At 45.2% G+C, this 26,799-nt stretch overlaps 2 protein-coding genes and 1 non-coding gene across 8 annotated transcripts; all 3 read right to left on the bottom strand.

The window, feature by feature from the left end:
* Positions 1-636: 636 nt before the first annotated feature.
* Positions 637-19,429, bottom strand: scaf8 (SR-related CTD-associated factor 8). 3 transcript variants are annotated; one of them, XM_076161635.1, is made up of 19 exons: positions 19,307-19,429; positions 18,357-18,440; positions 8,853-8,897; positions 8,390-8,551; positions 7,769-7,925; positions 7,534-7,661; positions 7,181-7,357; positions 6,972-7,051; positions 6,778-6,889; positions 6,503-6,637; positions 6,316-6,425; positions 5,873-6,066; positions 5,688-5,788; positions 5,429-5,542; positions 5,080-5,236; positions 4,707-4,837; positions 4,472-4,610; positions 4,129-4,389; positions 637-4,025 (listed from the first exon to the last, which is right to left on the bottom strand). In XM_076161635.1, exons 1-19 carry the CDS (start codon positions 19,334-19,336, stop codon positions 2,059-2,061), a joined length of 4,284 nt encoding a protein of 1,427 aa, XP_076017750.1. In that variant the 5' UTR covers positions 19,337-19,429; the 3' UTR covers positions 637-2,058. The 3 variants fall into 3 exon arrangements, with proteins under 3 accessions (XP_076017750.1, XP_076017751.1, XP_076017752.1); XM_076161636.1 differs by lacking the exon at positions 19,307-19,429 and adding an exon at positions 15,277-15,370 and having other exon boundaries at positions 18,357-18,442; XM_076161637.1 differs by lacking the exon at positions 19,307-19,429 and adding an exon at positions 15,277-15,367 and having other exon boundaries at positions 18,357-18,442.
* On the bottom strand, positions 12,560-12,633 carry trnai-aau (transfer RNA isoleucine (anticodon AAU)). Its single transcript has one exon. It is a non-coding gene; the product is annotated as a tRNA-Ile (tRNA).
* Positions 19,430-20,462: 1,033 nt separating the features above from the next.
* ipcef1 (interaction protein for cytohesin exchange factors 1) lies at positions 20,463-26,009 on the bottom strand. Of its 4 annotated transcripts, XM_076161596.1 has the most exons (11): positions 25,828-26,009; positions 24,834-24,887; positions 24,392-24,431; positions 23,713-23,882; positions 23,085-23,158; positions 22,644-22,715; positions 22,471-22,541; positions 22,230-22,354; positions 21,787-22,129; positions 21,419-21,609; positions 20,463-21,280 (listed from the first exon to the last, which is right to left on the bottom strand). In XM_076161596.1, exons 2-11 carry the CDS (start codon positions 24,855-24,857, stop codon positions 21,071-21,073), a joined length of 1,320 nt encoding a protein of 439 aa, XP_076017711.1. In that variant the 5' UTR covers positions 24,858-24,887; positions 25,828-26,009; the 3' UTR covers positions 20,463-21,070. The 4 variants fall into 4 exon arrangements, with proteins under 4 accessions (XP_076017711.1, XP_076017713.1, XP_076017712.1 ...); XM_076161598.1 differs by lacking the exon at positions 24,834-24,887 and having other exon boundaries at positions 25,828-25,846; XM_076161597.1 differs by lacking the exons at positions 24,834-24,887; positions 25,828-26,009 and adding an exon at positions 24,544-24,771.
* Between the last annotated feature and the right edge of the window lie 790 nt (positions 26,010-26,799).

Genomic DNA, 26,799 nt, shown 5'->3' with positions numbered 1-26,799 from the left:
GAACTCTGTTTTATATGCACCTGATCTTTAATCAGTGTTTAAGGTCTCTGGAGGTCTTTATGTTATGAAAGATCTGTTGATGATCCTGCAGCTGACCTGAGAACGACCGAGTTAACTTCAGCATCTCTGTACTGAGCACTTCAATTAAATTACGATTAAATTGACGACAGCGATTAGCGGATCAAGAAACTATTACTCGGGAAGTTAGGTTGTGTTTACTTGGTGTGTTACGTGTCGATGCGCCGACCACACAGCTGCAATTAGTAGATTAGCCACATATGGCACCAATCAATCAAGCTATAGCCGAACCAAGAGGACAATTACATCAGTGTGATTGAAGGTTGGCATTTGCAGTAGAAAAAAATGCTAATTGTTCCAAAATAAAACTATTTTATGAGAGGAATAGTCCTGGAAGAGCTGCAGCAGCGTCTTTCCTGCTCTGTTTTCCACCCAATCGAGCCAAAAAGTATCAAGTTAACGATCAATAGCTTATTAATCGTTAAGGCGTTCCAACTGTCCATTAGGGGAAATTGCTACAAATTTGCACGGCGACATGATCTCATCTGTAATCCGGCGATGAGCTCAGAAAAGCTGCAGTGTTGTCATGTGTGCAAGAATTCACATGATGGGCCTGAATCAGCACCTTCAACTTTTATTCAACATCACAACTCCTGTAGTAGACATTTGGTATGAGAGAGAACAGCAGACTATGGTTTTCTAGCAGGTGTGTCTCAACAGAAGTGCACTACACGTATGAAATGAATAAGAGAGGCAAGAAGGTTAAAACATGGCTACAAGCCTGCATGCACAGAACTATGGAGCAGCAGACAAAGGGAGAGGGGGGGGGGGGGGGGTTCTCCTCTAGGTGAGAGCTTGTGTCACCTGCCCGGCTACCGTTCAGCGGGTAGGCCGGACAACGTCTCGTTCTGAGCTGCACGCACAGTCTGGTGTCAATCACAAATTAAGCGTTGGGGTCGCGACATGAATACATCCGTTCAAAAAAGGCACAATCCCTTTCAACAGTCAGCCAGCAAGAGCTAGGAGGAAACACTTAAAAAAACTACGAGTCCCACGGCTGCGTCGGACAAAGTGCTCGGCGGATTTGGATGGTATAGCGGCGAGTTGAGTTACGACAACGGCAAATCGACCCGACGTACGCGACGGCACACAAATTGCGTACGAGTTCTGTGTAAAGCCGCCTTAAGTTTCCAATGGTCCTGGGTCAGAAAACACAGTCCTAATGCATGTATGTAAAACAGACAAAGCATGTTTATTTCAAACTAAAACAATAAGAAACCCGACATCCAGAACATCCGTCTGTTCATTTTTGCTCGTCTTCCCCCTGGCGTGTTTAATTTGCTGTTTGTATTCACTTCACTGGATACGATTAGGAATAAATCACAAACATTTATTTTGGGGAGATAACATTGTTATGTTTTCAACTTTTAAAATTATTCCTCCTCCCCTCCCTTCCCCTCCTCCACCCCAATTAGAAGAAGCTGTCTCACTGCACGCAGGGTATTAAGTTCTGCTTAGGAACAGAGAGCATTATGGGACAACCACAAAAGCATTCATTGAAATCTTTGCAGCAGCACTTAAAACAGGAGAGGAGACGACGTACGGGCCGGCTCCTGCTGTTTTCGAGTATCGTGTGCGATTGAGTTCGATCCGTTCGCCGGACAGCCAGGATTTCTTTAATCTCTTCCATAGGAAGGTCAACGCTCATTTTCTCCCCCCATATACAATTGTAACATTTTGGCAGGCAATTCAGTAAAATCCATCAAGTTTAGATTAAAATGTTTGGGGTGATGTTACAGCTTAAAAAAAGGAAAAAGGAAATAAAATACAAAGAAAATGTTCTATCAGTAAATCAGCTATGGAGCCTTCTATTTAAGTACACTGGTATTTGTAAGAGATAAAATCATTTGTTATTGGTCATCAGACAATAATTGGTGTGAGTCAGTACTCGTCATGTCCCGTGTAGTGGTGGTTTGCTGACATGAGCACAGAGAAGAAGAGACAACTTTACAAAATGATCTTTTACCTACTGAGTGATGATTATGTCCCCTCAGTGTCTGTGACAGTGTCTACCACTGGCTGACTCGCAGCTTCCTCCATGGGCTCACTCTGTTCATTGCTTATGTCCTGAGGAGACGCGAGCGGCTCCTCCTCCTCCTCCTCCTCCTCCTCCTCCTCCTCCTCCTCCTGCTGCGGCTCCGGGTCACTCTGGGGGAGAGCGGAGTCTGAGGAGAGGTCTGGGGAGGCCTCGGGCGTGGGCTCGCCCTCGGCCTCGGCGTTATTGTCCACCCCCGGGCCGTTGACCCACTGGGATTGGGGCGAGGAGGGTCTGTCTTGTGATTCTTCCTGATCTGTTTGGGGTCTGTCCTCCTCCTGAGAGTCAGTGGTCTCTTCGTTGTGGCTGGCAGCTTGCGTGAAGGCCACAGGTGAGTCCTGGGACGAGGCAATGACCAGCGACGAGGCTTGACTCGAGGCCTCGCTGTTTGGGGATGAAATGGTCTTGGGAGGAGACTGGGTCGTGTCCTCGGATAGTGACTGTGAGGGCGGAGGGGTCTCCAGCTGCGGTGACGGCTGTACCTCGGGGGGACTCCCAGTCATCGGGCTCTGAGCCTTTGAGTCAGATGGTGATTGGCTGGCAGCCGGAGAGTGCGCCTCAGACACTTGAGCCTGGGCGGGAGATTCAGACTGGGGCTCGGACGAGTCGTCTTGACTCTGTGATGGAGGCGGAGACTTAACGGGAGCCTGAGGCGGAGGCTGATTCAGGCCCAGGATGGGAGGCGGTTTGGCCTGAGCTTGAGGCAGAAGTGGAGACTGGAATCTTGGCTGGAACTGGGGGTTCAGCTTCAGCGGGGCCAGCAGTTTGCCTTGGTTCAGGGTCAGGTTGGGGTTAATAGGCGGCGTTGGGAGCAAAGGTGTTGGCAGGGGGAGCAGAGGTGTCCAGCCCCCACGCTCACGCTCCCTTTCACGGTCTCTCTCTTTGTCTCGGTCTCTTTCCCGCTCATGCTCCCGGGGGCGATCCCGGCCTCGCTCCCGTTCTCTCTCCCTATCTCTCTCACGGCTGTGGCGGTTGCCGTTCATCTCCCTCCTAAAGTCAAATTCTCTTTCGTCTCTGTCTCTCTGTCTGTCCCACGGCCGTCTCCGCTCATCCAGATCTTGATGCAGGTCGCTGTCAAACGACGTTGTGGCGGCACCACTTCGGTTCCAGGCCTGTGGGCCCCCGACAGGATTAGTGGAGGCCCCGGCTGCGGCTGCTGCTGCTGCGGCTGCTGCTGCTGCTGCTGCTGCTGCTGCTGCTGCTGCTGCTGTGCCAGGGCGGCTGTCAAAGCGGTTGGGGAAGTTCTGCCCGGGCGATGGTCGCTCTTCCTGGAAGCCTTTAGGACCCCCGGGAGCCTGTGGGCCTCCTCGCATGCCATCACGCTCATCAAAGTCCCCTCTGTTCTGGCTCCACCGGTTATCAGGAGTAAAGCCTGCCAGAGCCTGCAGACGCCCCACTAGGCTGGTCCTGCTCTGTTGACTCCCTGGTGTCTGCAGCAGGGCAGGCCTGCCTGCAGCGCCTCCTGCTCCTCCACCACTGCTCCCAAGGGCATCCCGATGATCGGGTGGAGGAGTCCTCAGCAGGCCCGTGCTCTGCTTTTCCAGCGGGGGGAATCGGTAGTCCTGGTCCTTTCCCTCGTCAGCCCCAGAGGAAGGCTCATCCTCTGTCTTGGATAGATTTTCACTGGCATGGTTAGGGGGCCTGTTAAAGGGGTCCACTTGGGAGAAGGGGGGCCTGGCCCGAGCTTGGAGGGCATTGTCAAGGAGGCCGCCAGCCTGCTGCGGTGGACCCTGCTGCATGAGGAGAGGGAAGCGGGCCGCCCCAGGCTGAAGGAGGTTGGGCCGCACATCCAGAGGCAGCAGGCCAGGCATTCTCTGACCGGCCAGGCCTGCCTGGTGCAGGGGATGAGCCAGAGCCGTGGCAGGATGCATGCCGAGGAGTCCCATCCCACTGCGGACTGCATTCTGCATGCCTGTGCAACAAAACACCACATGATGGAAATAAGAGTTAGAATTCTTCATTTAACCCTTGAGACATATAAAAACATGTCTTTGAACAGATGATCACTGCTTCACCTTGCAGTGTGAGCTCTGCAGCAGCATCCATACCCTCAGCAGGTTTGTCACCCGCCTGCTGAGGCTGGACTCCCACTGGATTGAAGACGCCTGCTCCAGGGATGGCCGACGGCAAATAGCTGCCGGGAATAGAGCTGGAGGGTGGGATCATCTGGCCAAAAGGTGAGTCTTTCATACTTTCCTGGCCGGACACCACTGAAGGCTGCACCAGAGCTGTGGCTGCTGCTGCCATGCCTGCATTCTGAGCTGCCTGCATGTAACCTGCACAGAATCACACACGTCTGAGTTAGATTGTCAATACCTACAGGAGCGACGTTCTGATCCCCATCTATCTGGCGTTCACCTGGGGGAGGTTGTGAAGCGTTGAAGCCGGCCCTGATGAAAGGCGGCGGCGGCCCAAAGCCCGGCGGGGGTAAGCCCATGGACACGGGGAAGGAGGGAGGCACCAAACCCACAGCAGGAACAGCCTGGGCCACCGGCAACTATACAAGATCATTTTGTGTCATCATCTCTTCAGGACACACTTAGTACACTGCACTGTTTATATTCTATGGCCTATATCAGTCACTCTGGAGTACCTGCACAGGCATCATGGCCACCTGCTGGCTGTAAGCCTCGGGCTGGGTGTTTGTCTGCACCGTGGTCTCGACGCTTGCCGGCTGGCTCGTAGCCTCTTTGGCCGGCTCGGCATTCTTGGCTGCCTCCCACTCTGCAGAAGCCAACAAGAGGACAGAAGCTGATTTAAAACACACTGTTCGTTCTCTCGCTCACAAGGATTTCACGCATTACTGTGAGAAAAAATCAAACAGAGTTAAAATGGGAAGAAAACAAATCTACTTGGAGAATTATCGATACACTTTTAATGGCGCCTGTATGTTGTATGATCTGCTAATACAAACACAAGCATTGCCACTACAACAATGATCCTGGTGTGAGTTTGAGTATTTTCACCATCGTTGACGCTCTCTTGGTCAATGATGCCTCCTTCAGCAAAGCCGTCCAGGTCATCCAGCTTCACCTTCTCCCAGGGTATGTAGGTCACGCCCAGGTCCACGTCCCAGAACTGCTTGTACTCCTGCTTCACCCCTTTGTTTAGAGCCCAGGCAATCTGAAGCAGACACACTCGTGAATGTCAAGGGAACAAATACTAACAGACATCAGTAGAACATATAAGGGTCGACATGCTGGAGAGACAGTGAGTCAAAAAGACAAATGCACATGGGGGTCAGTGGATGATGAAATTAGTCGCATTGCAGGAAGAATGAGAATGCAGGTAATCTAATCATAAAGACGAGAGTACCTTGATGACCTTGGAGCCGATCTTAAAGGTTCCGGTGCTGAGCTTCTGGCGGGCGCGGTAGGCATCCTGTCTGTGAACCATACAGATGTAGGCACAGCCCCGGGGAGGAATCATCTGGAGAGAAGAGACACAGAGAAGGGGAAGGTTATGATGGGGACAAAGAAGAGAGGGACACAAAGAAAGGGAGGGCAAGATAGAAGGGACATGCCAGAGGACACAGTAATGAGAAAATAAGGCGCCAGTGTCAGATTCTGCTTACATTGATGGACTCTATCTGGCCAAACTCTTCAAACAGGTTGGTGAGGTCTTGTTGAGTGGCCTTCTTGTCCACCTGACCCACCCACAGAGTCGTGCTGCACACTGGGTGAGGACAGAAAACAGTTTGTTACGCAAATCAAAGCAACAAGACACCATAGAGGTCACGTCTAAGCAGAGAACACGTACCGCTCAGAGTCCTGGAGCGTATAGGAGGCAGCCCTTTCTTCTGCCGCTCTTTCTCCCGCTCTCTGGCACGCCTTTCGCTCGAGTAAGACCGTGACGACTTCCTCTTGCGGTCTCTAGAACGTGAGCGCGACCTCTTGCGGTGCTTCCGTTTGCGAGAGCCAGAGCGGGAACGTGACCTTCTCCTCTTGGGAGACCTATAGAAGAACAACAAAGTATTAAAAAGGCTTAATTGTTTTCACGAGCAACAACTGTGCTTACAGTTTGCAGACATCTTGTTCATCTCAACGTCATCTCTTAACGTAATTCTGCAAATGAAGTTAAAAGATAAGCAACTAAAGAATCAATCTAACATAACAAACTGCATGAACTTGATTTGAACTCCACACAATGCAGGCGTATTGTTTCCCCGGCGTAAACAAGATAACGGTGGAAACACGACTGACCTCGAGCGTGACCTCGAACGAGTTCTGGACCGCGTGCTGACATTCTTCTTCTCCTCAGTCTCAAAGATTTCCTCCTCCATGCCGTCCGGGCCTTCATCAAGGTCCATGTCCTGAAACATAAGGGTCAGGGTCAGACACAGTAGAGATAAAAAGTTTGAAAAAGCTTTTGGTGATGGCAAAGTCATACCTGCTGCTGGTTGTCAATGGAGTCATCCAATTTGTTATCTGGCTCGAGAAGCTGCGGCTGCTGGCTGCTGGTCTGGGCAGTCGTAACCGAGTTGTCTGAACCAAAAATGGAATCCTGACCTTCTATATTCATAGCCTGGAAGAAGAACAAGCAGAGCAGTTACAGATAATTACAGTCAATAATGAAGAGAAGAACATTAAACATGAAATTTGGTGCCTCGTTTATTGAGGTGAACTGCTGCTGACTGTCTGAGTGAGTCTGCGTGTGTGTCTCACCTTCTGCTGGTGCTCCAACAGCTGCTTTTGAAACTGCTCCAGGTTCTGCTGTTGCAGCTGCTCGGCCAGCTGGTGGAACAGGGAGCTGTTGATGGACTCGGACACCATGGGCCTGGAAGGGTCAGCAGTTCAAATAAACACCAGAAATTGTTTTTTGATAAGAAGCCCTAGTCTGATAATAAAAGTAGACTCACAGCTGAGAGGATGAAGTGTCCTTCTTAGATTCTTCACCACTTCCAGAGTCGTTCCCAAAGTCAAACTGACCCAAAAGTTTCTGCAATAAAAAGGCATAAAGTACTGGCATAAGATGAAGCAGTAAATGTGATAGAAAGATCCTTAAACCCATTAGAAGTACAAGTGGCATAAGAAACCAAGCTGTGGCCTGTTTGTACTATAGTGTTACCTTGTTGAAGGAGGAAACCCTCTGCTCCAGGGGGTTGAGGCTGTTGGCAGTAGCTGCTGCAGTGAGTTGAGCCGTCAGTGCTTGCAACTGCACCACCAAGCCGGCGTCCAGGGCCTGCAGCAAGGAGGGCTGGGGCTTCTGCTGCTGCATCTGCAGGCTCTGTACCAGCTGCTGCAGCTACAAGGCAAACATGCAGAGACGTTGAGTACATAAAAGAACACGATAAAAGATTCTTAAGGAACAGAAAGAGATTACACTGCCACTTCAAAGTGTCCTGGATCACAATTGTCCTTCATCAAATATGTTCATTCTGGCATTTACAGATGGGAAGTTGGGAGGTCATGGACACTGACCTGCTGTCCCTGGGGACTCTGGAGGATCTGGGCCACAGCAGCCACAGTGTCCGTGTTGGTAATCTGAGACGCCCAGTCCGGCAGGCTCTGGACAATGTTGGCTGGAGTGGCCGGGGTTGCCGGAGTGCCTGGATAAACCGAAACAAAAGATGATTTAGTATGACGTGCGAGTCAACACTTAGGTATTCACAGTGTGCGATTGTCTCTTTTTCCGGTCATATTTTGCCTGACTGACCAGGTGTAGTGTTATTAACTGGAGCAGCACTGCTTGGGATGACTGGGGTGACGCTTGGAGGAGGAAGGCCCGCTGCCATGTCAAGCAGAGGCTGGATGATGTCACTCTTGAACACAGCATTCTTCTGCCACAGGTTGAGCACTCGTACGATTTTACTCTGCAAACACCAACGCAGATGAAGAGATGATGAATAAAGTCAAAATGAGTTAGACCAAACGTTTCTGTCATTTGACCCAAGAACAGTTTAACACAGGTCAATATTTATGGTTACTGTCGGTAACAGAGAAGTCTATTTGGTCACCAGTGAATAAAAACATCATGCAGCTGTTGTTCTGGTGTGTTGTTCTTTGAATTATGTGCATCCTTATGTGTAATGTGTGAACAGAACAACAAATAGAGAGCAAAGGGAGAAGAGAAATCAATAGCAATGATATGAAATATGAGCCCCATTGGCTGCAATATTGGTGGTGTCCAGCAGATGCTGCAGTTTAACTGTGTTCAATGAGGTATAATGAATTCACAATACTGAGGTTTGACATCCAGGAGTTTAACATCAACCTCACAGAAACCACAACAAGCAGCAAAACTGTTCAAGAGCCGTGCCGCCCATTAGGAGCTGACCTTATCGTCTGAGGGGCAGCGGTAAAGATGCTGGAAGGTTGCGATGATGTTCTTGCTGAAGCGCGGGGCGAACACGTCCTTCTCTGTGCCAAACTGGTGTCGGGATTGTCTCACGATGGAGTCGACGACGTACAGCCCGGGGACCTTGTACTCTGGTTTGCACTGCGAGTACAGAAAGGGAAGGACAGTGACGGTTACTTTAAGAACAGCTGAACATTCCATTCTATGTGATGTTGCATCACTTGATACCAAATCACTGTGCCAACACAAAGCAGATCAAAGTTAATTTGTGACATTGGCAGCAGAAACTTCAGTTTTAAATCTATATCTCATTGCTGATTGGTTAGTGATGCAAACCAATGAGGGAAGTTTCCATTTCTAGTGAACAAATAACAAAGTGTCCATGATCCATTTAGTGTGTAACAGAGAGAACATCATGTACTGCAAAAACAACACAACTGACCTTTTGGATGAACTTTTCCACACTCTGGACCACATGTTTGTAAAACTGAAACAGAAGAAGAAAGAGGACGATGCATCATTTCATAAATAAACCACAGCATCTCAGGGCAGCCTTACACAAAGTGCTACAACTCGCACAAACAGCAGCTAATGTTATACACATGCTGATAGAAAGAGAAAAACACATTCAGTGTAATCATTTACATTCAAAGTTTGAGTCTGAAAACAACCAAACTACAGAAATCCTGGAATGCAAAATTGTCCAGACCAACATTGAAATCATCCAGACTTTGAATTTGTGATGTCATCAACCTTTTTAGAGTTCTAGCTGACTTGCAGTGAAATATGGTATTAATAACTCAAGAATAATAATAGTCAATCAATTATAAAGTCAAGAAACACAGACAAAGTTCCAACAAATGTTTCAAATTGTAGCAGGCATGTTGTATTTGATTACACAGGATTAAATGGACAAACCTATGAACCTGTTCACTGGTTACACAGCAGCACATTGACTGATCAAACAGTTTGTACCTCATGTACATAAAACATGAACACGCCTGTCTCACAGCCACTGTGCTCACAGTTTGAGGAAATAATGTGATAGAAGTCTGATTATGCACTACAACCAATCAGGACTGCGGAAAGATAAAATACAACACCAGCTTACAATTCTCCACCAAAGCCCAAAGGTGGCTGACGAGACACAGTAAGCGCGGAGACTCAGGGGGGAAGATTTTAATCAGAAACAGTAAGAAATATGGAATTGCAAGTACAAAAATGAGATGAATCTAGAGACGCAATGTAAATCATGTTGTAATCAAAGCATAGCACCATAAAGTACATTATGAAATACTGCACCAGCCCTCATAATCAAACTAATGTTGATTGGAAATTCAATCATGATGAAAGTTTACAATTAAAAAGTTTGACAATAAGCCGGAGCATAAGTGGGTTTGTGGCATTTTAATTCTAAGGGACACGTTTGTAGAGCCTCATCATTTCAGTTGATGCATCACACATAAAGGAAACTAAATAGGGGCTTTGTGCCGATAGATCCTTGTTAACAATGTCAAAGTACTGCAGAAACTGGCTGATGTCCATCATTTCAAGAACCTCTTACATTTAACCCGGCCTCTGAACATGGATGGAAAGATTCTGAGGTGATGAATGACACTGAAAAATGACATCATGTGCCTTCAAGAGGTCATATTACAAACTACAGAGATCGTTTGGCCCCCGAGATGTCCAACAGTTGGACCAAGATGACTGAAGAGATAAATATCAGTTACGTGCCGCTGCATTGATGGGAGCTGGCAGCTAACATCAGCGGTCCGACTAACGGGGCGTTCCAGGTCAACATTCTGCACATAACACGGCAGAAGGGTTGAACCAGGGCGAGCTGGCTGAGCATGCAGAGCACGACCACGCAGAACAACCTGCTGTGAGCAAACAAGTTGACCCGGGCTGTCCGCCAATCAAGATGGATTTAGAGCCTGAGGCCTTTTTGGACCTTACTTATTCATTTGTCAGAATTGATCACAGTTTTTGTTCTTCTGGTTTCTTCCCTAGGTATTTTTTGGCACTTCCACATACTTACTACAGACATCATTCAAACACTCAAACACTGACTCAGCTCTGTGTCTCTTCTTAATTGGCTGCACCTGTTGTTTATAAACATTCAGCAGCTTCACAGGATTTTAGCTGTGACTTAAGCTGTCACTCAAACTGCTTGCAAATTCTTCATTCTTTCAGGTACAGAAACCATTCATACATTTTTCACGCCTTTAGGCTTCAATCTTTCAGGCAACTCTTCACAGCATTTGTCACAATTAGCAATAGTAGCAATTACAGTGCTTTTTCTTCAGAGAATGAATTTACTTTATCATCATCATCAGCTTGGCTTGTGCAGTGAAAACAGCTCAAGTTTTCATTTTATGTGCGTTTGAGCCGAGTGACTAATCAATTAAGGTGATTTCTGATTGTGTGTGTGTGTGTATAAGCAAGATGATTTGGAATTGAACCATTTATTGAAAAAAAAAAATGGAATTGACTCTTAAATAATACAGTTTGTCCAAATATCTTATTTACTGAATTATGCTTGGATCGTGTTTATGAGAGATGACAGGAGAATATACAGCATCTACACGGCAGAATGTAAACACAGGCAGAAAAGCTGAAGCGCAAAAGCCTCACTAGAAGGTTATGTTTAGTATGAAATTAATGACTGAAGGTTTTTGTCTCATTCAAGGAAAAGAGGCTCAAACCAACAACCTTCTGACCCCGCTGAAACAACACCATTTCACCATGCTCTGCCCCTCTGTACTCTATAGCTTTATACTATAAAGTATGCACATGTCAAACTTTGATTCATACTGTCTTTACTTTGTGGTAACTTAGCAACACTAGAATAAAAATAAAATGACCTCACTGACTTCAGCCTATATTTAGATTTGAACACGTTCTTTGCAGGTGGACCAGACGTTTTTGTGCCCTGATTATGATTTTAAGGAGGAAAGCTTACATCCTCAGTACACAAGCTCAGGAAAAGCAGCGTAACCTAAGCCCTCAATATAGTCACCAATATCTTTAAAATAGAATATCTCATAGGCACAAAATACACACATGAAAAACGTATGAAATGTGCAAAACAAACTGTGCAAGTGATGTTATGTTATGTTGATATGAAACTACTAGAGAACTGTGCAGTAGAATCAGTGCAACATCACAGAATCAAGGAGCTGTTCAATACACTGATTTGAAAGTATTTTGATGAAGAATGTATGGAGAGTATCGACCTTTATCTGTAGTGTGTGACTGATGGCTTCTCCCCAGCACTAACCTTCGAAAACTTTGTTATATCAGTGCTGTCAACAAACTCTGCTCCTCCGCTTTCTAAATCTTAAGCGTACAAAAGAATGCAGTGCTGCTGTGTGAACTTGTTACTAAGAAACAGTTTTATGATGCTGCAGAGCCTGAAGACAATCAAAGGAACATGCAAAGCACTTACACTTACTGTCTTATACTCTTAAGTACTCTGTGATATCTCCTTACAAAATTAAAATGCTTACTTACTAATCTTAGACAAAGAGACACAGATCTGCCTGTGCTTAGCATCAGTTCAGCATCACTTTAACTCCCAGTGAACGTTAACTTCAAGTAGTTGTCTATGTTGGCTTTTAAGAGCTTAAGGATTTATGTCAACAAATTCCATCTGATTTATGTTATTATGCCCTAAAAGGTGCATCACAACGAAGCCAGGCATCACACTGACAGTAGGATGGAATGTGATGACATCATCACCATTAACTAACGGTGCCAGTGAAATAATACAATGGGTTCAAAACTGAAGATACCGGGGCGGAAAACCACTGAATTGTGGATTTCAAAACATCTAATGTACAGAATCGAGACAGTTTATGCAAACAAGGCCGAGGTCGGTTGATCTTCCTTCATAGTACAGGGCCGAGGAAGAGGTGGACTCTCTCTCTGTGTGTGTTTGTGTGTGTTTTTGTTGAAGTGAACCAATCTGTCTGTGACTTAAGACAAACAAAATGCCAGTATTACTACAGCACTACTTTTGGAAGATGGGGAGGATGGAGAGGTGAAATATGAACTTGTGCATGTAGATTTACGCTGCACAATAACTGCAAGACTACATCTCGAGTTTTACTAAGTTACAGTTGAGGACTCACACTGCCAAAATCTTGGCCCGTACGGGGATCGAACCCGCGACCTTGGCGTTATTAGCACCACGCTCTAACCAACTGAGCTAACCGGCCATATACCTACATGTCATGACACAGCAACGAAAAAGGACAGCTGCTCTACTACCGAAGCAGGGCTCAGTTGGTTGAGTAATGGGAACATGTTTGTGTCGATTTCCACTGCATTTCCACCCTGTGATGATTAGTTTCATGTTGATGAACCACACAGTTTGCATATATTCACACTCAACAAAAACAAAGAGCTCACACAGATGATTTGTCTTCTTGCCGTTTCCTCTTAAACTGGGAACTGACTCATGTCTCCCACCAACAACACTCATCAAAGCCTCCATAATCTCACTCTCATGCATCTTTAATGTCGGCAACTAAATTGAGTCCAGTAAAGCGAGGCGTGACGACCCAGGGAGAGGCTTCCAAACCCTGTCTCTAGTTCTCCTCAAGGACACTCTGCTCAGTGGAAAATGAAACCGTCTTGACAGTGCAATGGCAAACAAACACAAAGCAAACTGCTATTGGTGGTAACCTAGTTATTAGTACTAATTTGCCAGAAGTACAGATAAAAGCTGCTGCATCACAATGACAGGTTCCGCTTTACAACCAGTCCAATATCTACAATGAACATAATCTGCATCTGTTCATTTGTTAGAAATAGGTGGGAAAACTACTGAGTGCACTAGGTTACATAGGTTGCATGAAATTTAAAATCTTGGTGCATTTCCTATTACCAACGTCCTCACTTTGCGTTAAGTCAGTGAATTTTAAGGGTTAAGTGGGTGATTTTAAACGTGCCGATGTGAGCAAACAGCATCATCCACGTTCCCTCCTCCGTGAAAGCCTTTTTTCTTTACTTTAAAAGAAGATGGATTACTGCAGGGTTTCAGGATTAGCATGTCGGGGGGGGGCATACAAAAACACACCGCTATGCAAAAAGTACAGCCTGAGAGTAAAGCTCAGTGGTTTAAAGCTCCCACGTGTAAGTGATCAATACATGATCCATTACTGTATCAGCTCCAACTCGGTTAATTACTCCTTCATTCCAATGTTGCTGTGAACTGCGCTTTTGGCTGCCTTTGAGTGGAGAGTGTGTGTGTGTTTGTGAGATGGAGCCTTTCTTTGATGTTCCCCCGAGGTGCTAATTAATGTAAGAGAAGCTTCCTCACAGAGCACTGAGATGATCCTGGCTTATACTTGTAACCTGATGCTGTGTAGTTACTGTGACTCGGTTTTTAAATTTTAATTTACCCCCCAAGAGTTCAGGTTCAAACGTTTTTGTACAAAATTCAAATTCACTGACCTAATGCACTTCATAATGCAGAATACAGACTGATAATAAAGATAACCCTCAACCAGTGTCTCTTCTGATTAAATCTTATAAACTATAAATCAGTTACAATACTGCCTGGAATATTCTCCAGCTAAGAGACGAAAAGCATAAAGACGACGTGCCAACTTCACCCAAGTGAAGTCCAACACATATCTGACAACACTCTGCCACAGACTATACATTTTTATATCTACACTGCCAACAGTTTGACAGTTTTGGAGCAGCACAACTGACAACACACACAACATACTAACTGAACTGAGACAGCATTTTCCTGATGAAAGCAGCTAAATAACTGCTGGGCCCATTCACCAGTGTAGAGAGATCAAAAAATGTGCGACTGCAGTCCCACCACAACCTTGAGTGACTCAGCCACTGCATCTTTCCTCCCACACTTAGACCAAGCAGAAGAGAACAGCACCAGCATAACAAGAGCTCTGTGAGCAGCATCCATGGTGTTGGATTATTAATGACATCACTGACCATCACAAACCTTCTTCAGGATGTAAACACATATTACAAAACTTTAATCGATTTAGATTGAAGTCTGAAGTAAGGTTGGAGTCTTCCACCAAACAAGTGCAGTGATAAGCAACTTATATGTAAAAGGCAAATGTGAGTGACTGTTCATCTTTTGACTTTCAAGTCTACAAGGATTCATTACAATTTGTTGTGAAAAGCAAGCAAGCCTGAAATACTATCCAACCGGTCCATGTAAGCTAGAACTCCTCTCAAAGTTCAATTCTAACTGTACCAATGTGAAGAACAGCCAGTTTGCTTATAGTAGCACTGTGTAATCTTCTCAGCCCCCAGCGTGTTGTTATTGTATCCATCCAGCCAGCATTTCTCTTGGTTCAACTTCTGTGTTTTACTCTCAAAAACACATTTTTCATGGAGCTGAGCATAGAAAATGACATAGTGCTGCTATGAAGCAATTGAGCTTCACCTTTGAATATGAAATATCTACTTGCAAAAGCAAACTTGCGTTGACATCTGCTACCAAGGGAAATGATGAATACTATCACACCATCAGAGACTGTGTGAAGTCCATCATCATGAGGGTGAACGCTGCACAGGTTTACCAAAAACACTCCAGTCTAGCTAAACACAAAGGCAGACATCTTAATAATTCACAAACGACAGCTCGTCTATCAGCCTCCTCAGAACTCATGAATTTTCAACACATTACATCTGCCGACTCCTCCAGCATGCAGCGCTGAGCTCAAAGCCAACACCGACCAACGCGTGAACACCAGGGACTGAGTGTGGCTGATACTGGCAACAGCAGCTTGCTCTGGCTCTGTGGGAGAACATTAAGCTTGAGTGATATTATTCTTCTTCCATCTTCCTTTTGAAACAACCCATACTCCTACCTAAGCTGGTAAGGGATTCTCTTATCTCTTTGTTACTCTCTCCACCCCATCCTCCTGCTTCACTTTCAGTGCTTTGGGGGAGCTGGGAGAGCTGCTGAGGGAAGGGGAAACGGGTGTTATTCACAGTGCAACAAAAAGCACACAACTTCCTTTAGAAACAAAATGACAAACAGGTCAAGAAAATAAATGATCACAGATTCACCAACTACAGCTGGTATCATGCACTCATTATGGTCGGGTGTTCAACTCTTTAAGCTCATTTACTATAATCATAACATCATCATCAGGTTTCCTTTTAAAAATAGAAAAATGCTGAGTGGTTATGTTTTCAAAGAATGCAAGGCTCATGGGAACTAAGGCGTTTAATAGGCCGACTGTACAGGAAACCAGCCATTAGTACATTTTAGATTACCAAAAGCTAAAGGAGTGAAATTTCAGAAAAGGTTTTGCTGGCTTCACAAAACTGCACCTTTAAATTTGAGTTTTAACCTCAAGCACCTCATTGCATAACTGCTTCCAGTAACGAAAAACCAACAACCTGTGACAAAAGCCTTTAGAATTGAATACAAATGTGGTATCATACTTAGTAATGTATTTAGTTACTGACTTCATGTTTTGCTTACAAGACAGGTTGGATAAATTATGACGACCCGCGGGCACAAGCGCATTGATTGGATTCCAGTTCATGTAAAGTGTCACAAGTCCATGACATTCACTGGCAGCTCTGATAAATGCTTTGTAGTTTCAGACTGTATTGGAATGTGGTAACGGAACAGCAAGGTATCATGTTTCCTCATCCTGTGAAATTTCAGTTACGCAATCTGAGGACCTGTCAGTCACACACGTGCACACGGAGGCGCAGATGTTTCCGCTCCGTGTTTCAGCAGGCCTGAGCTCTGTCCGTGGTACTGAAGGCGCCTGAACGCTGGATCACTTTATGTGACCAGACGATTAAACAGCTCAGTCAACAGCTTCTGATACACGAGGGTTTCTTATTGAAATTACTGTTGTTGCTACCATAATACCAGGCCTCTCTAATAAATATTATATTCATTTGGCATCATACGGAAGAGAAAGATTATGCTTCTGGCTTAAGTTATTCAGACTAGTTTTCATATTCATGTCCCCATCCAATTAATTTGCTGTGGCACCTGCCCAACTGCTACAAGACATAAATACCAATACGACTCAAATGGAGGAACCTTGTCAACCGTGTTTAAAGACCCACAAGTAGATTTACCTTTTATACCGACACTGATGGAATACAATGGCTGCATAGAAAGCTGAGAGACGTGTGACTGGTGAGCAGCTCGTCTGTGTCTAACAATAGGTTTGGTGTGGGAGAGGCTGTCAACTTCTGCCCAAATGTAGGACTGCTGCAGTATGCTGAATAATGTCACACTAAAACATTATGCTGTGCCATAAACCTGACTTTTTCTTCACACTAGACAATCGTATTCAGAGTATTCAACCTACAGAAAAACCCCTTTAATGCTCTACTTGCATTTTTAGAGCTGCAACCTGTGGAGGTGAGCTGTACACTCACTGGGGATGGAGCTCATACAAATGTACATACGCTCAAATGCATCATGCCAACATGTCCTAATCTGAATGTTTAACTCACTTAACATTATTTCCACTAACCTATCAATGCTATGTGCCTTCTTTAGGAGGAGAGAAGGCACAAGGAAACAGAAGTGAATTGACCCTTAACAACCATAAACAATGATTTACTTCTGATGTTGTAATTTCAGGTTACCAGCGTATTTCTAAGATGCCATTTTTGACTCTTTGTCATGCTCGGACTTGTCCAATCCCACTGGAGAGAATAAGCACAACAACAGGAGAGTGGGCCAAGATAAGCACAAAGGAAAAATTAAACTATAGATATAAAATATATATATTAACTGGAGAAAAACAAAGTGACTGAATGATCAAACTGTTGATGTCCGTGTCGTATCGGGCCTTGGACAGGTTGGAATCCTTACTGCTGCAGTCTCTGACCTGCACTGATTTGTTGTGTGTTTGCTTCCATCTCTCAACAGTTAACATTGTGTATATATACTCTTTTGAAAACAATCGGATTTGTGGAGGTTCGTGACAGGGGTTAAAAAAAAGACTAATATAATCATCGTAAAGCTTTTTATGATCTGTTATTCTTCAGTCAGGTCAAGGTTAAACTCAGATCCTCAATGTATCACTGCACATAGTTGTATGATTAACTGCTGCGTGAGCGTTTCTATAAAGGCCGAGAACAAAACAAAACACACCCACACACTTTCTGCGTGTGTGTAGTATCAGGTAAGAGCTGCACATTTCTGCACATCACTTATACTCTGACCTCTTGGTGTTTGTAACATAATGCACACTGCTCATTTGACCCAACCGATTGAACAAATCCATGCTGCCTGGTTCTTAATATTTATCGTTATTTCCCTCTCACAAGTTTTCAAGGCGCGTGTGAACATTCTAATGTAGTTAAATACAATAGACAGGGGGTGACTGGAGTATCAACGGCAAACTACCAGGTCAGACAGGTTGTTATGTAATCTGGTGCTGCTTTGTAATTGATGCATTCACTGACATCCAGAATTCAAGCCAGACAGTATTTGAGAGCATTTCTTTTTAGACTTTCTATGTTGGCTTATGTTTAATTTACTCATTTACAACCATGACATGAAAGTGCAGACACGACTATGCAGTTTAAGTGATCAATGTCCCAACATATTATTAATCTATTTTCAAAGGCGGTTTAGTAGTAGTGGAGCTTCTGTTTTATAGTTTGACACATTTCCCTTGTAGAATATGTTTTGTCTCATATTTTGTTCACACACTCTCACTTTCAGTCTATTTTCAGTCCGTAATTAAATGTAGCAAGCCATCTGTGTCCCAGGGTGTGAAAAGTAATGTATTATGTACCGTAGTCAGAAGGCTCTGAATCAAGAGTCAGCACACTGTTATATCAGGTTTATACACCTGAGGCTGGATGAGAGAATGATTGGCCGGACAGCTCTGCTCTCTTTTATGCCCATGTTCCATTATCTCTTGCCCTGCCTCATCTTTCACCTCTGCATACTCACTTTAATGGCTTTGATTCCAGACTTGGTGATCTGGGTCATCTTCGCCTTGGAGATAGGAGGCTTGTACTCATTGAGCGAGTACAGCTAAAGGATGAAACAAAACAAAAGGAAACATCTTTAGTCTCCAGTCCACCAGACACTAAAACACAACAGACATCGTTAAGGGCAATAAACAAATATATGAACAAAGTGGGATGCAGAACATGTTTGTCTTGTGCAACAGCTCGGCCTTTACAAAAGACCATTAATGAATGCGAAGTATTGACAAAACCAGTCGGTGTGAAAGCTAACGTTGGCATCATCATGCAAGGTGTGTGCGGGGACAGCTACAACACACACACACACATGAGCCATTGCAGACAAGCGCTATATCGTCATTTGCCGTATTATTGCTAACATTAGCAGGCTAACGGGTAGCCATCTCTGATATTGACATTTAAAATCGTACTTATTTGGGGCAGCTAGTTTAAAATAAGTCAACGAATTATGTTTATTTATGCATATTTTTTGGACACTTGTCTGGTTACTTTGCGGTAACAATATTAGCCGCATGATAACCCGAGCGCCGTGCTTTAGCCGTGGCGGTGATAGCCACATAGCTAACCAAGTTACGAGCCACACAACGGGAGGCGGCGTCGCTAACTTGCAGCTAGCCAAAAGTACCGCCAGTGGTTATCATTCACCGCCTGACTGTAAACACGGAGCCGGAGAAATCACGAAATCTCTCCGCCGCTGCACCCAATTCGGTAACATGAATTCGGCCGAAGTGTGCTTTGCTTTATTCTGACGTTTGCGTGCCTCGGTGGGCCACAGACGGCGGCCCTGTTTGTCACTGCCCTTCTCTCCCGTTCTGCTTGCTAATGCTAATGTTAGCTAGCCCCCGCGAGCTGCTTCGGACAGTATTTACAATTTTCCGGTGTGTTTGTAGATTGTGCACGTCCGCCACATACCTCGATGTTAAACGCTTTGACGGCCTCCATTGTGTTGTTTTGCGAGCTCACGGGTTGGGTGTGAAATCTAAAGTAATCTCCCCGTGAAGCGGTTTGAGGCAGGCATGCTCGACGCTGGCTGAGATGGAGGAGACTGCCAATATGGCGCAGAACCCCAGTGGGAAATCTGGAGAGACCAGCGACTCCTAACGGCACATTGGACACATCACAGCCCACTCTCATCACTGTAAACAAAACAAACCATCACAGCGGCTAGAATCAGACTCGAAACGAGGAATAACATTTACGTTTCGCTACTTCAACCTAAAGGATATTATTTTATTTTATTGACAGACAAGTGATGTACATTATAAATTATTAACTATTATTTCCAATTAGTTTTGGTCCTTATGCTCGCTCGTCTACAGGTGAGGGGCTATGACATATTATTTCCCCGTAGTTACTGCCATGACTGACATGTTTGTGTTCTCTGACTACACATTAACACAAAAGCATGCGCTTTACGCCGAGATTTTCACATTCAAATTCTCATCTTTGGACCTTGAAATGGCTTGATGTCTGATTTTTAGTTTTTATGAACTCCTGCACTCTAAATGTAGATGCGACTGACCACGGAGTTTCAAATGACGCCTTGCTTGACCGCAGTGCAGAACCAGTAGTAACACACTGAGGGCGCGATCTAGCAAATTGGAAGTGGACACAGGTATCCAGGTAACAGAGATATACTCTCTCTATAGCTCTCTTTCGCTCTGGGAACCAGGCGGGTTACACAGCTCCCATGGGCACAGATCTACAGCAGAGGCGCTGATGATAGAGCCGCTGCAGGACGGAGACACAACTTCGAAGCATCCATGATCTTTTCCTCGGATGTTTTTATCTTCAGCTCAGTTCTCGCTTCCTGTACTTCTGTACTATGGCTCTCCTCCCTTCAGTTGTCATCCTGGGGACACACGTAGCTGTCTGTGTATGTTTTTGGTCCCATCCCATCTGTCACGCCCATAAACAGCGCCACTGTGGACAGTAAGAGTATTACACCCCCGATGTTGACCGCTTCTACTGAAATCGACTTACAAACTTGTACATTTCTGTTATTAATGCAGAAAAGCAGACCGTCTGTAGACGAGGTTCAAAACAAGAGCAGAAATGAACATCTTAATTTCATTGGGAAACCTTTAAATGTAACTTTATTACATAAAAGAGCACTTTATTTACAATGTGGAAAAATATTTACAAATTAATGAATGTGTGACCAATGTTTACTTAGTTAGTACATGCCCGGACGTTCAGTCTGGTAAACACCACAATGCACCAGTGTTTCAAGTTTTTAAAATGCATTTGAACTCACAGCGACGCTGCATGATACCACAATACCACAATGAAATCTGATTCAAACATTGTTCACATTTGATCATATTTAATAAAACACGTCTGTAAAAACAAGTAGCAGGAAATGATGGAGCCATTCTTTCAGTTGTCCACCGTTCCAAATATTAAGACTATGATCAAGGTTTACACAGTTACAATAATGTAAAAACAACAATGTATAAAATGTCCTAATTGTACAACACAAAGTAAAAGCGATACTAATACAGACACATTTACGTGATCTACTTATCATACACGTCACCACTATTGCAGAATTAAAAACAACTCTCCTTCGTCTTCTTCAGTTCCATGAAAAGTAGCATTTAATGCCCACAAATACAGAATAACAGCAGTGCTTGTGTGTGCATGAAGTCCTCTGAGTCCAGTTAACCCAGTCCACTACAAACTAGTCTCCACCACTGTAGCAGCAATGCCTGATGCTGCTGCTTTTGTGTCTGCGTCGGCCTCTGGCGCCCCCTGCTGATTCTCTTTGAGGCAGATCTCCTGCACCAAGGGCGCGTGCGCCTCCTTCCACTCTCTGAACTTGGTTGAAGTTAGCTGAGGGTCTGACAGCACCTGGTCTATCGTCTGTAGATCCGCCTCTTTTGACTGAGATAAGAGCAAACAAAAAGGGGAAAATGTGAAATCAATAATGGCACAAAACTCTAAAGAGGCAAGACGCATGATTGTATAAAATGGAATGAATGATAATGAAGGAGGCTGTACTGTATAAAGCGTTAGATGTACCTTGAGCGTGCTGTTGAGTGTCCTGACCAGGTGCAGTCTGTCGTTGACGGTGTGGTTTTTGCAGCGTTTTATGAAGGAGGCCCTGAACTCCCTTTTGGTGGAAGGTTTACGATGACCTATAGGCGAGAGGCTGGCTTCTTTCAAGTGGATGTACAGCTTCTCCATCTCATCTGAGACGGTCTCATGAATCTCTGTTACAGAAGAAGGGTACCATAAGATCATGATAGACACGCTAACAATCACATCTCTTAGAATACAGATTGTGTGTAGCAGAAACGGTTGTGTTGTCAACTCTTCATTTTTCTCAGTATCTAATAAAGCAGTAAATGTGAGGATCGGTTTGTAAAAGAAGCTTAATGAAGTCTCACCCTGGTCTTCAGCTTCCATCTGTACCTCCCGCTCAGCAGCTGCGGATTCCACACTGGCTGCAGAAACCAGGGAGTCCCGGTTCGCCTCGGTCCCCGCTAACAATGACTGGGACTCGTCCTCGTCCCCGTGCTCTTGTGGAGTTTGATGCAGTTGTACCTGGACGGAGCACACCACTGCCGTTTCTCCAGTGGGCGGAGTCGCCTGCGAGACCAGGTCCAGCCAGGACTGCCGGTGTTTGGCGAGTGACGAGGATGAGCTCTGCGACGTCATCGTGCTGACAGGCGAGAGCGAGCCGTTGCCTTCGACAGGGGGCGTAGAGGAGTAAGGCGGGGGGAGGGTACCCTGAGGGACGACCACACGTAATGGAATCAAACAGATCTAACCACCGACCAGCATTAAACACATTTGTAAAGAAACTTTGAATTGTTAAGGTGCAACTGACCTGATGCGTGCTGCCAGGCGGAGCCGTCACCTGGTCAGAGTCCTGCAGGGTGTCTTCAGAGTACGGAGGAGGGGGAAGCTCCGAACTCTCAGCTTCCTCGTGATCACTGGCTTCACTGTAACACTCTGGAAGTGAAGAAATGAAAAACAAGAGTAGAATTTAGACGTCCAGGAGATAAAACTTTACATTGTCACTCATCAACATAAATCAAAAACTGCCTCCAGTCATGGCGAGAGCTTACCGGCTGTTTCGTTTCTCTCTCTCTCCCTGGACTCATAATGAATGGACGCCAGCCCGAGCTTATTCAACCAACTAGAAAGAGGAAACATGCAGCTTTAGCAACGTCTTGGTCGACACAGAGCGACGACATAAAAGTGTGAACAAAAGAGTGTGAACATGTAATGCTGCACTCACACATTCATCTCTTCGTAGTTCTCTGCGGCAAAATAAAACATCATGACCTGCGGGTGGCAGGCTTTGAACGCACTGCAGAGAGGGAGGAGGGAGGAGAGAGCAGACGTGAGAGAGGACGAGCAGAAGGTCAAAGCAACACAACTGTTAAGATGCAGAGCTCCACATATTCAATCAAATGGCTTCCAGAATGTGAAAATATGTCTGTGAACAAACTATTTTCCTTTCAATATTCTCTTGAAATGATCACTTTCAATATGAGCGTCCTCTATGTGTGTGTGTGTGTGTGTGTGTGTGTGTGTGTGTGTGTGTGTGTGTGTGTGTGTGTGTGTGTGTGTGTGTGTGTGTTGGGAGCTTTCTGAGATGCGGCAATAAATTGAACTCAGTTCCTTTTTCAGTGCAGACCACAGGCGACACATTGTGCGAGTGTAAGGGCGAGCTTACTGCTTCTTCTTGCACTCGATGGCTCTGTCGATAACAAAGTTGGCCAGGTCAATGTAGCCGTCGGCCTTCTCCGCCTGCAACACACAGATTGAACAACACCGACGTGTTAAACACACACGCACCAGACCACATCCTGCTGTGGCATTGCAGCGGGCTAACTTCTTCTTCTTCTTCCATTTTCTCCTGCCGTGTGACGGTGACAGGTCGATGGCACGGTGCCAGCAGATCATAAATGTCAGTTATGCCTCATCAGCGCCCGACGGGCCATTAGTGACACCGTCAGGTTCAGGAAACGCTGTGACGTTTTCCGACACAGACAGGCAGACAGCTGTGCCAGAGACCAGCGTGACTCATCCACCGCCCACTGTGGCTCACACACACACACACTGGATTTGATGCCATCGGGTCACACACACACACACACATACAGCTGCAACATATCTTTGTGTGCTTGTTGCTTATTGTCCTTCACAATTTGTTGGATTTCAATTTGAAAATACCAAATAGGGTTTGTTACGTTTTGTTGTTTGTTGATTTCAGCCTTAAACAAAGTGGTCTTATGATTGAAATCTCAATGTTCGCAGCCAATATGTCTGAAATCACAGTGAAGATCTGAGCGACGTCTTACCATCTGGGTGGTGTACCAGTAGAGCGCCGTCTTCTTTAGCACAAACCAGTACTTCTTCCATTTGATGCCCAGGAAGCCCTTGCTCTCCTTCTTCCTGTAGAGCCAGCCCTGGTGGTCCGGGTGGCCCAGCTCTTTGACCGAGATCCTCCTCCTGCTCATTGTCCCATTGCCTGCACACACACACACACACACAAACGCCGCACGTTCAAAGGGCAAGTCAGATATTAGAGGAAGCAAGCAGGGGAAGCCAAAAGTTGCGTGGCATCAAAGCAGCCAGACTTGAAAAGAATCCAAATCGAAGTAGGAAACTCTAACTCGGCAACAAACAAATGAGCTCTGCAAAAACAAACCCACACAGTGTCTGAGCAGCAGAGAGACTCCAGCCTACCTGCTTCAGATATGAATACAGCGACTGACTGAACACCACGAGCTGCACGCACAGCATCACACAGATAATTAAAGAGGCTGCCTGCGAGTTTGTCGTCGCTCTACGAGGCGACTGACACAGAACAGGAATAGACAAAGAAATGAAGGGAAAGTAAGTGTGCGCTGCCTGAGAGCTCTCTGCACACCCTCATTGCTGTGACACTTCACACACGCCCACTGAAGGGCCAAATTACAGTTGAGGGCTCACACACACACACACACACAGGCAATGTCTCAAGGGGCGATAACTTACCTCCTCGCGTCTTTTTCCTGGATTTGTGTCGCAAGGAGACCTGGAGAGGAGAGAAGAGGACGCAAAGGTCAGAGGCACAGCAGCAGCAGAGCACATTAACGCCACCGACTGCACTGCTGAACTGAGGCTGTGTGGAACATCCTGTTTCTCACCCCAAGCGTCACATGCATTCGCTCTCCACTGTACTCTTTTTCATCCCCACACACACACACACACACACTCACTCACACTCATCACTTCTCCCTTAACGAGTCTATCTGGTATTTAACTTTCAATCTTCTGGTTTCTAGCTCAGCGTTTGCTTCCTTATGTGCTGTCGATGCAGATGTGTTGGCTTTCTCTTTATAAAATAGGAGAAGCAGAAGTAAAGCCTCCATCGAAAAAAGGAGATCAGGAAAGAGTTTCAATTTCAGAGGCAGCAGGGACGGAGAGCTTGACTTACAGGGTTGTAGTCGTCGGCGGCCATGGAAGCGGACACAGATATGGGGAAGGCAGCCTAATAAAGACATGAAACAAAGAAAGAAAGACACAACTTAATGCCAAGATACACACAAACACACACACGTACGCACCACACAATGGGGAGCAATGACATTCAAGTGTGACAAGAGGAAGTTTCACAGGCAACGTTGCTCAATGTGGCGCTTTTGACCTCTGGGGTGAAGGTGAAGAGATGAAACAGCAGAATTCTAACATCTATGGTTCATCAGACGGGAATCAGACAGAATAAGAAGTGGACAAAGCGACACTTTGTCAAGATTAGCACAGCTTTCTGACTCACATCTTTCAGGTCAGCAGTTTCACTTAGCGCCTAACACACACACACAGCAAGCCAAAACGATGGTAATCACTGCGTAGGTTGTTAATTTTCCTTTGCAGTATCGTATCTCTAAAAATGGACTGTTATATTCGTGGATCTTTCCCTGAAACTAAATCTGAATATGTAGCCGTTTGCTGCGTGTTAGTGTCCGAAATGAACTGTGACATGTTGTGCAATCGGGGTTGATCAACTTCCTCCGTGCGCGCCAGTTCCTTTTATTCATAAAAGAGACAAAGAAGTGGCGCACGGAGAAAATCCAACAAAGACACAACAGCTGTCGTCACGGATACATTCTAATAAATACATCCCTGTGACATGTTCACATACAATGACCCGTCTCTCATTCCCCTCGGGTATATTTAGCAGATACATCACTAAAGGCCAAGAGCTTCACGGCCACAACCTGTTTAGAGGTCAGGAAGTGTTTAAGAGCACATGCGGTGGTCTACACGCACGCACACACACACACACACACACACACACACACACACACTTTGGGTCTGAGTCCCACTGCAGCTGTTGGTGTTGAATCACCCCGACCACAGACCCTCAAAAGACAAACACACACACACACACACACACACACACACAGGCGAGAAAAGAAGAAGATTCATACCTGTTTTGTTTTGTCTTCACACCCTGACAGAAGCTCAGTCCTCAGTATGACTGCAGCTCGCGCACAATGACAGCACACACACACACAAATCTGATCTAAGCTGAACGTGTGTGTGTATGAGTGAGTGTGTTTGTGTTGCTCAACCCATGCATCATATCGTGTTTTCCGGGTGACATGTGCTCACCGATTTACACACACGCGCACACACACCGCAGAACAACACGAGTATGACTACCTCGCATTGTGAAGCGGCTTCCTGTTGGATTTTCGTAAATGACACAAAAGAAGAAGAGCTGCTTACATTCCGAGATAGCATTTACGCGCAGCAGCAGCAGAAACTATGTTTATAAATATCTTTCATTTGGATTTGTCTTCAGTCAACCCGAGTTATCTAACCACATCTGCCCTCTATCGTCTCTTTAACTCTTCAAAAACACAACTAACGTATCTAGAATTTTGGTCAATTCTAGATACAATGTTAATGTATAGCTATTTATATAGTTAGCTAGCTATATAGTTATATATATAATATAAAATAAATAAATACTAAATAGCATGATTAGTCACATAGTATCATTAAAATTGTGTGATATTCAATACATCCGACCTCGCTAACCCAAAATGTAAATTTTAGTAGCTAATCCAAAGCTAAAGTGTAATTAATGACACCTTAAAATTGATTATTTAAAATATAAGACACAGGTATTCTGGGTATCTTTTAGTTTTAGTTGCTAGATTTAGTCAAATTTATTATATTTAGCACACTGACGTCGATAAACAAATATTAAAATGGCGCCCACACGCGCACAAAAACACGCTAAACAAACTATCTGACTCGACTGCTCCGAATAAAATATAACCTGTTGAGTTTAATGGTTTGGAACGTAACAAGAGAAAGAAAATGTGACAAATTAATTACATTTTTACAGCAAATTCAGCCAAACCGCTTGGGCCTACCTGCCACCAGAACCT

Source organism: Genypterus blacodes, unplaced genomic scaffold (genome assembly GCF_046128005.1).
Source record: "Genypterus blacodes isolate CSIRO-AG114 ecotype Tasmania unplaced genomic scaffold, CSIRO-AGI_Gbla_v1 ptg000112l_1, whole genome shotgun sequence".
Classification (NCBI taxonomy): Eukaryota; Metazoa; Chordata; class Actinopteri; order Ophidiiformes; family Ophidiidae; genus Genypterus; species Genypterus blacodes.
Note: the sequence above shows the minus strand (reverse complement) of the source record. Positions and strands in the feature narration are given on the sequence as shown.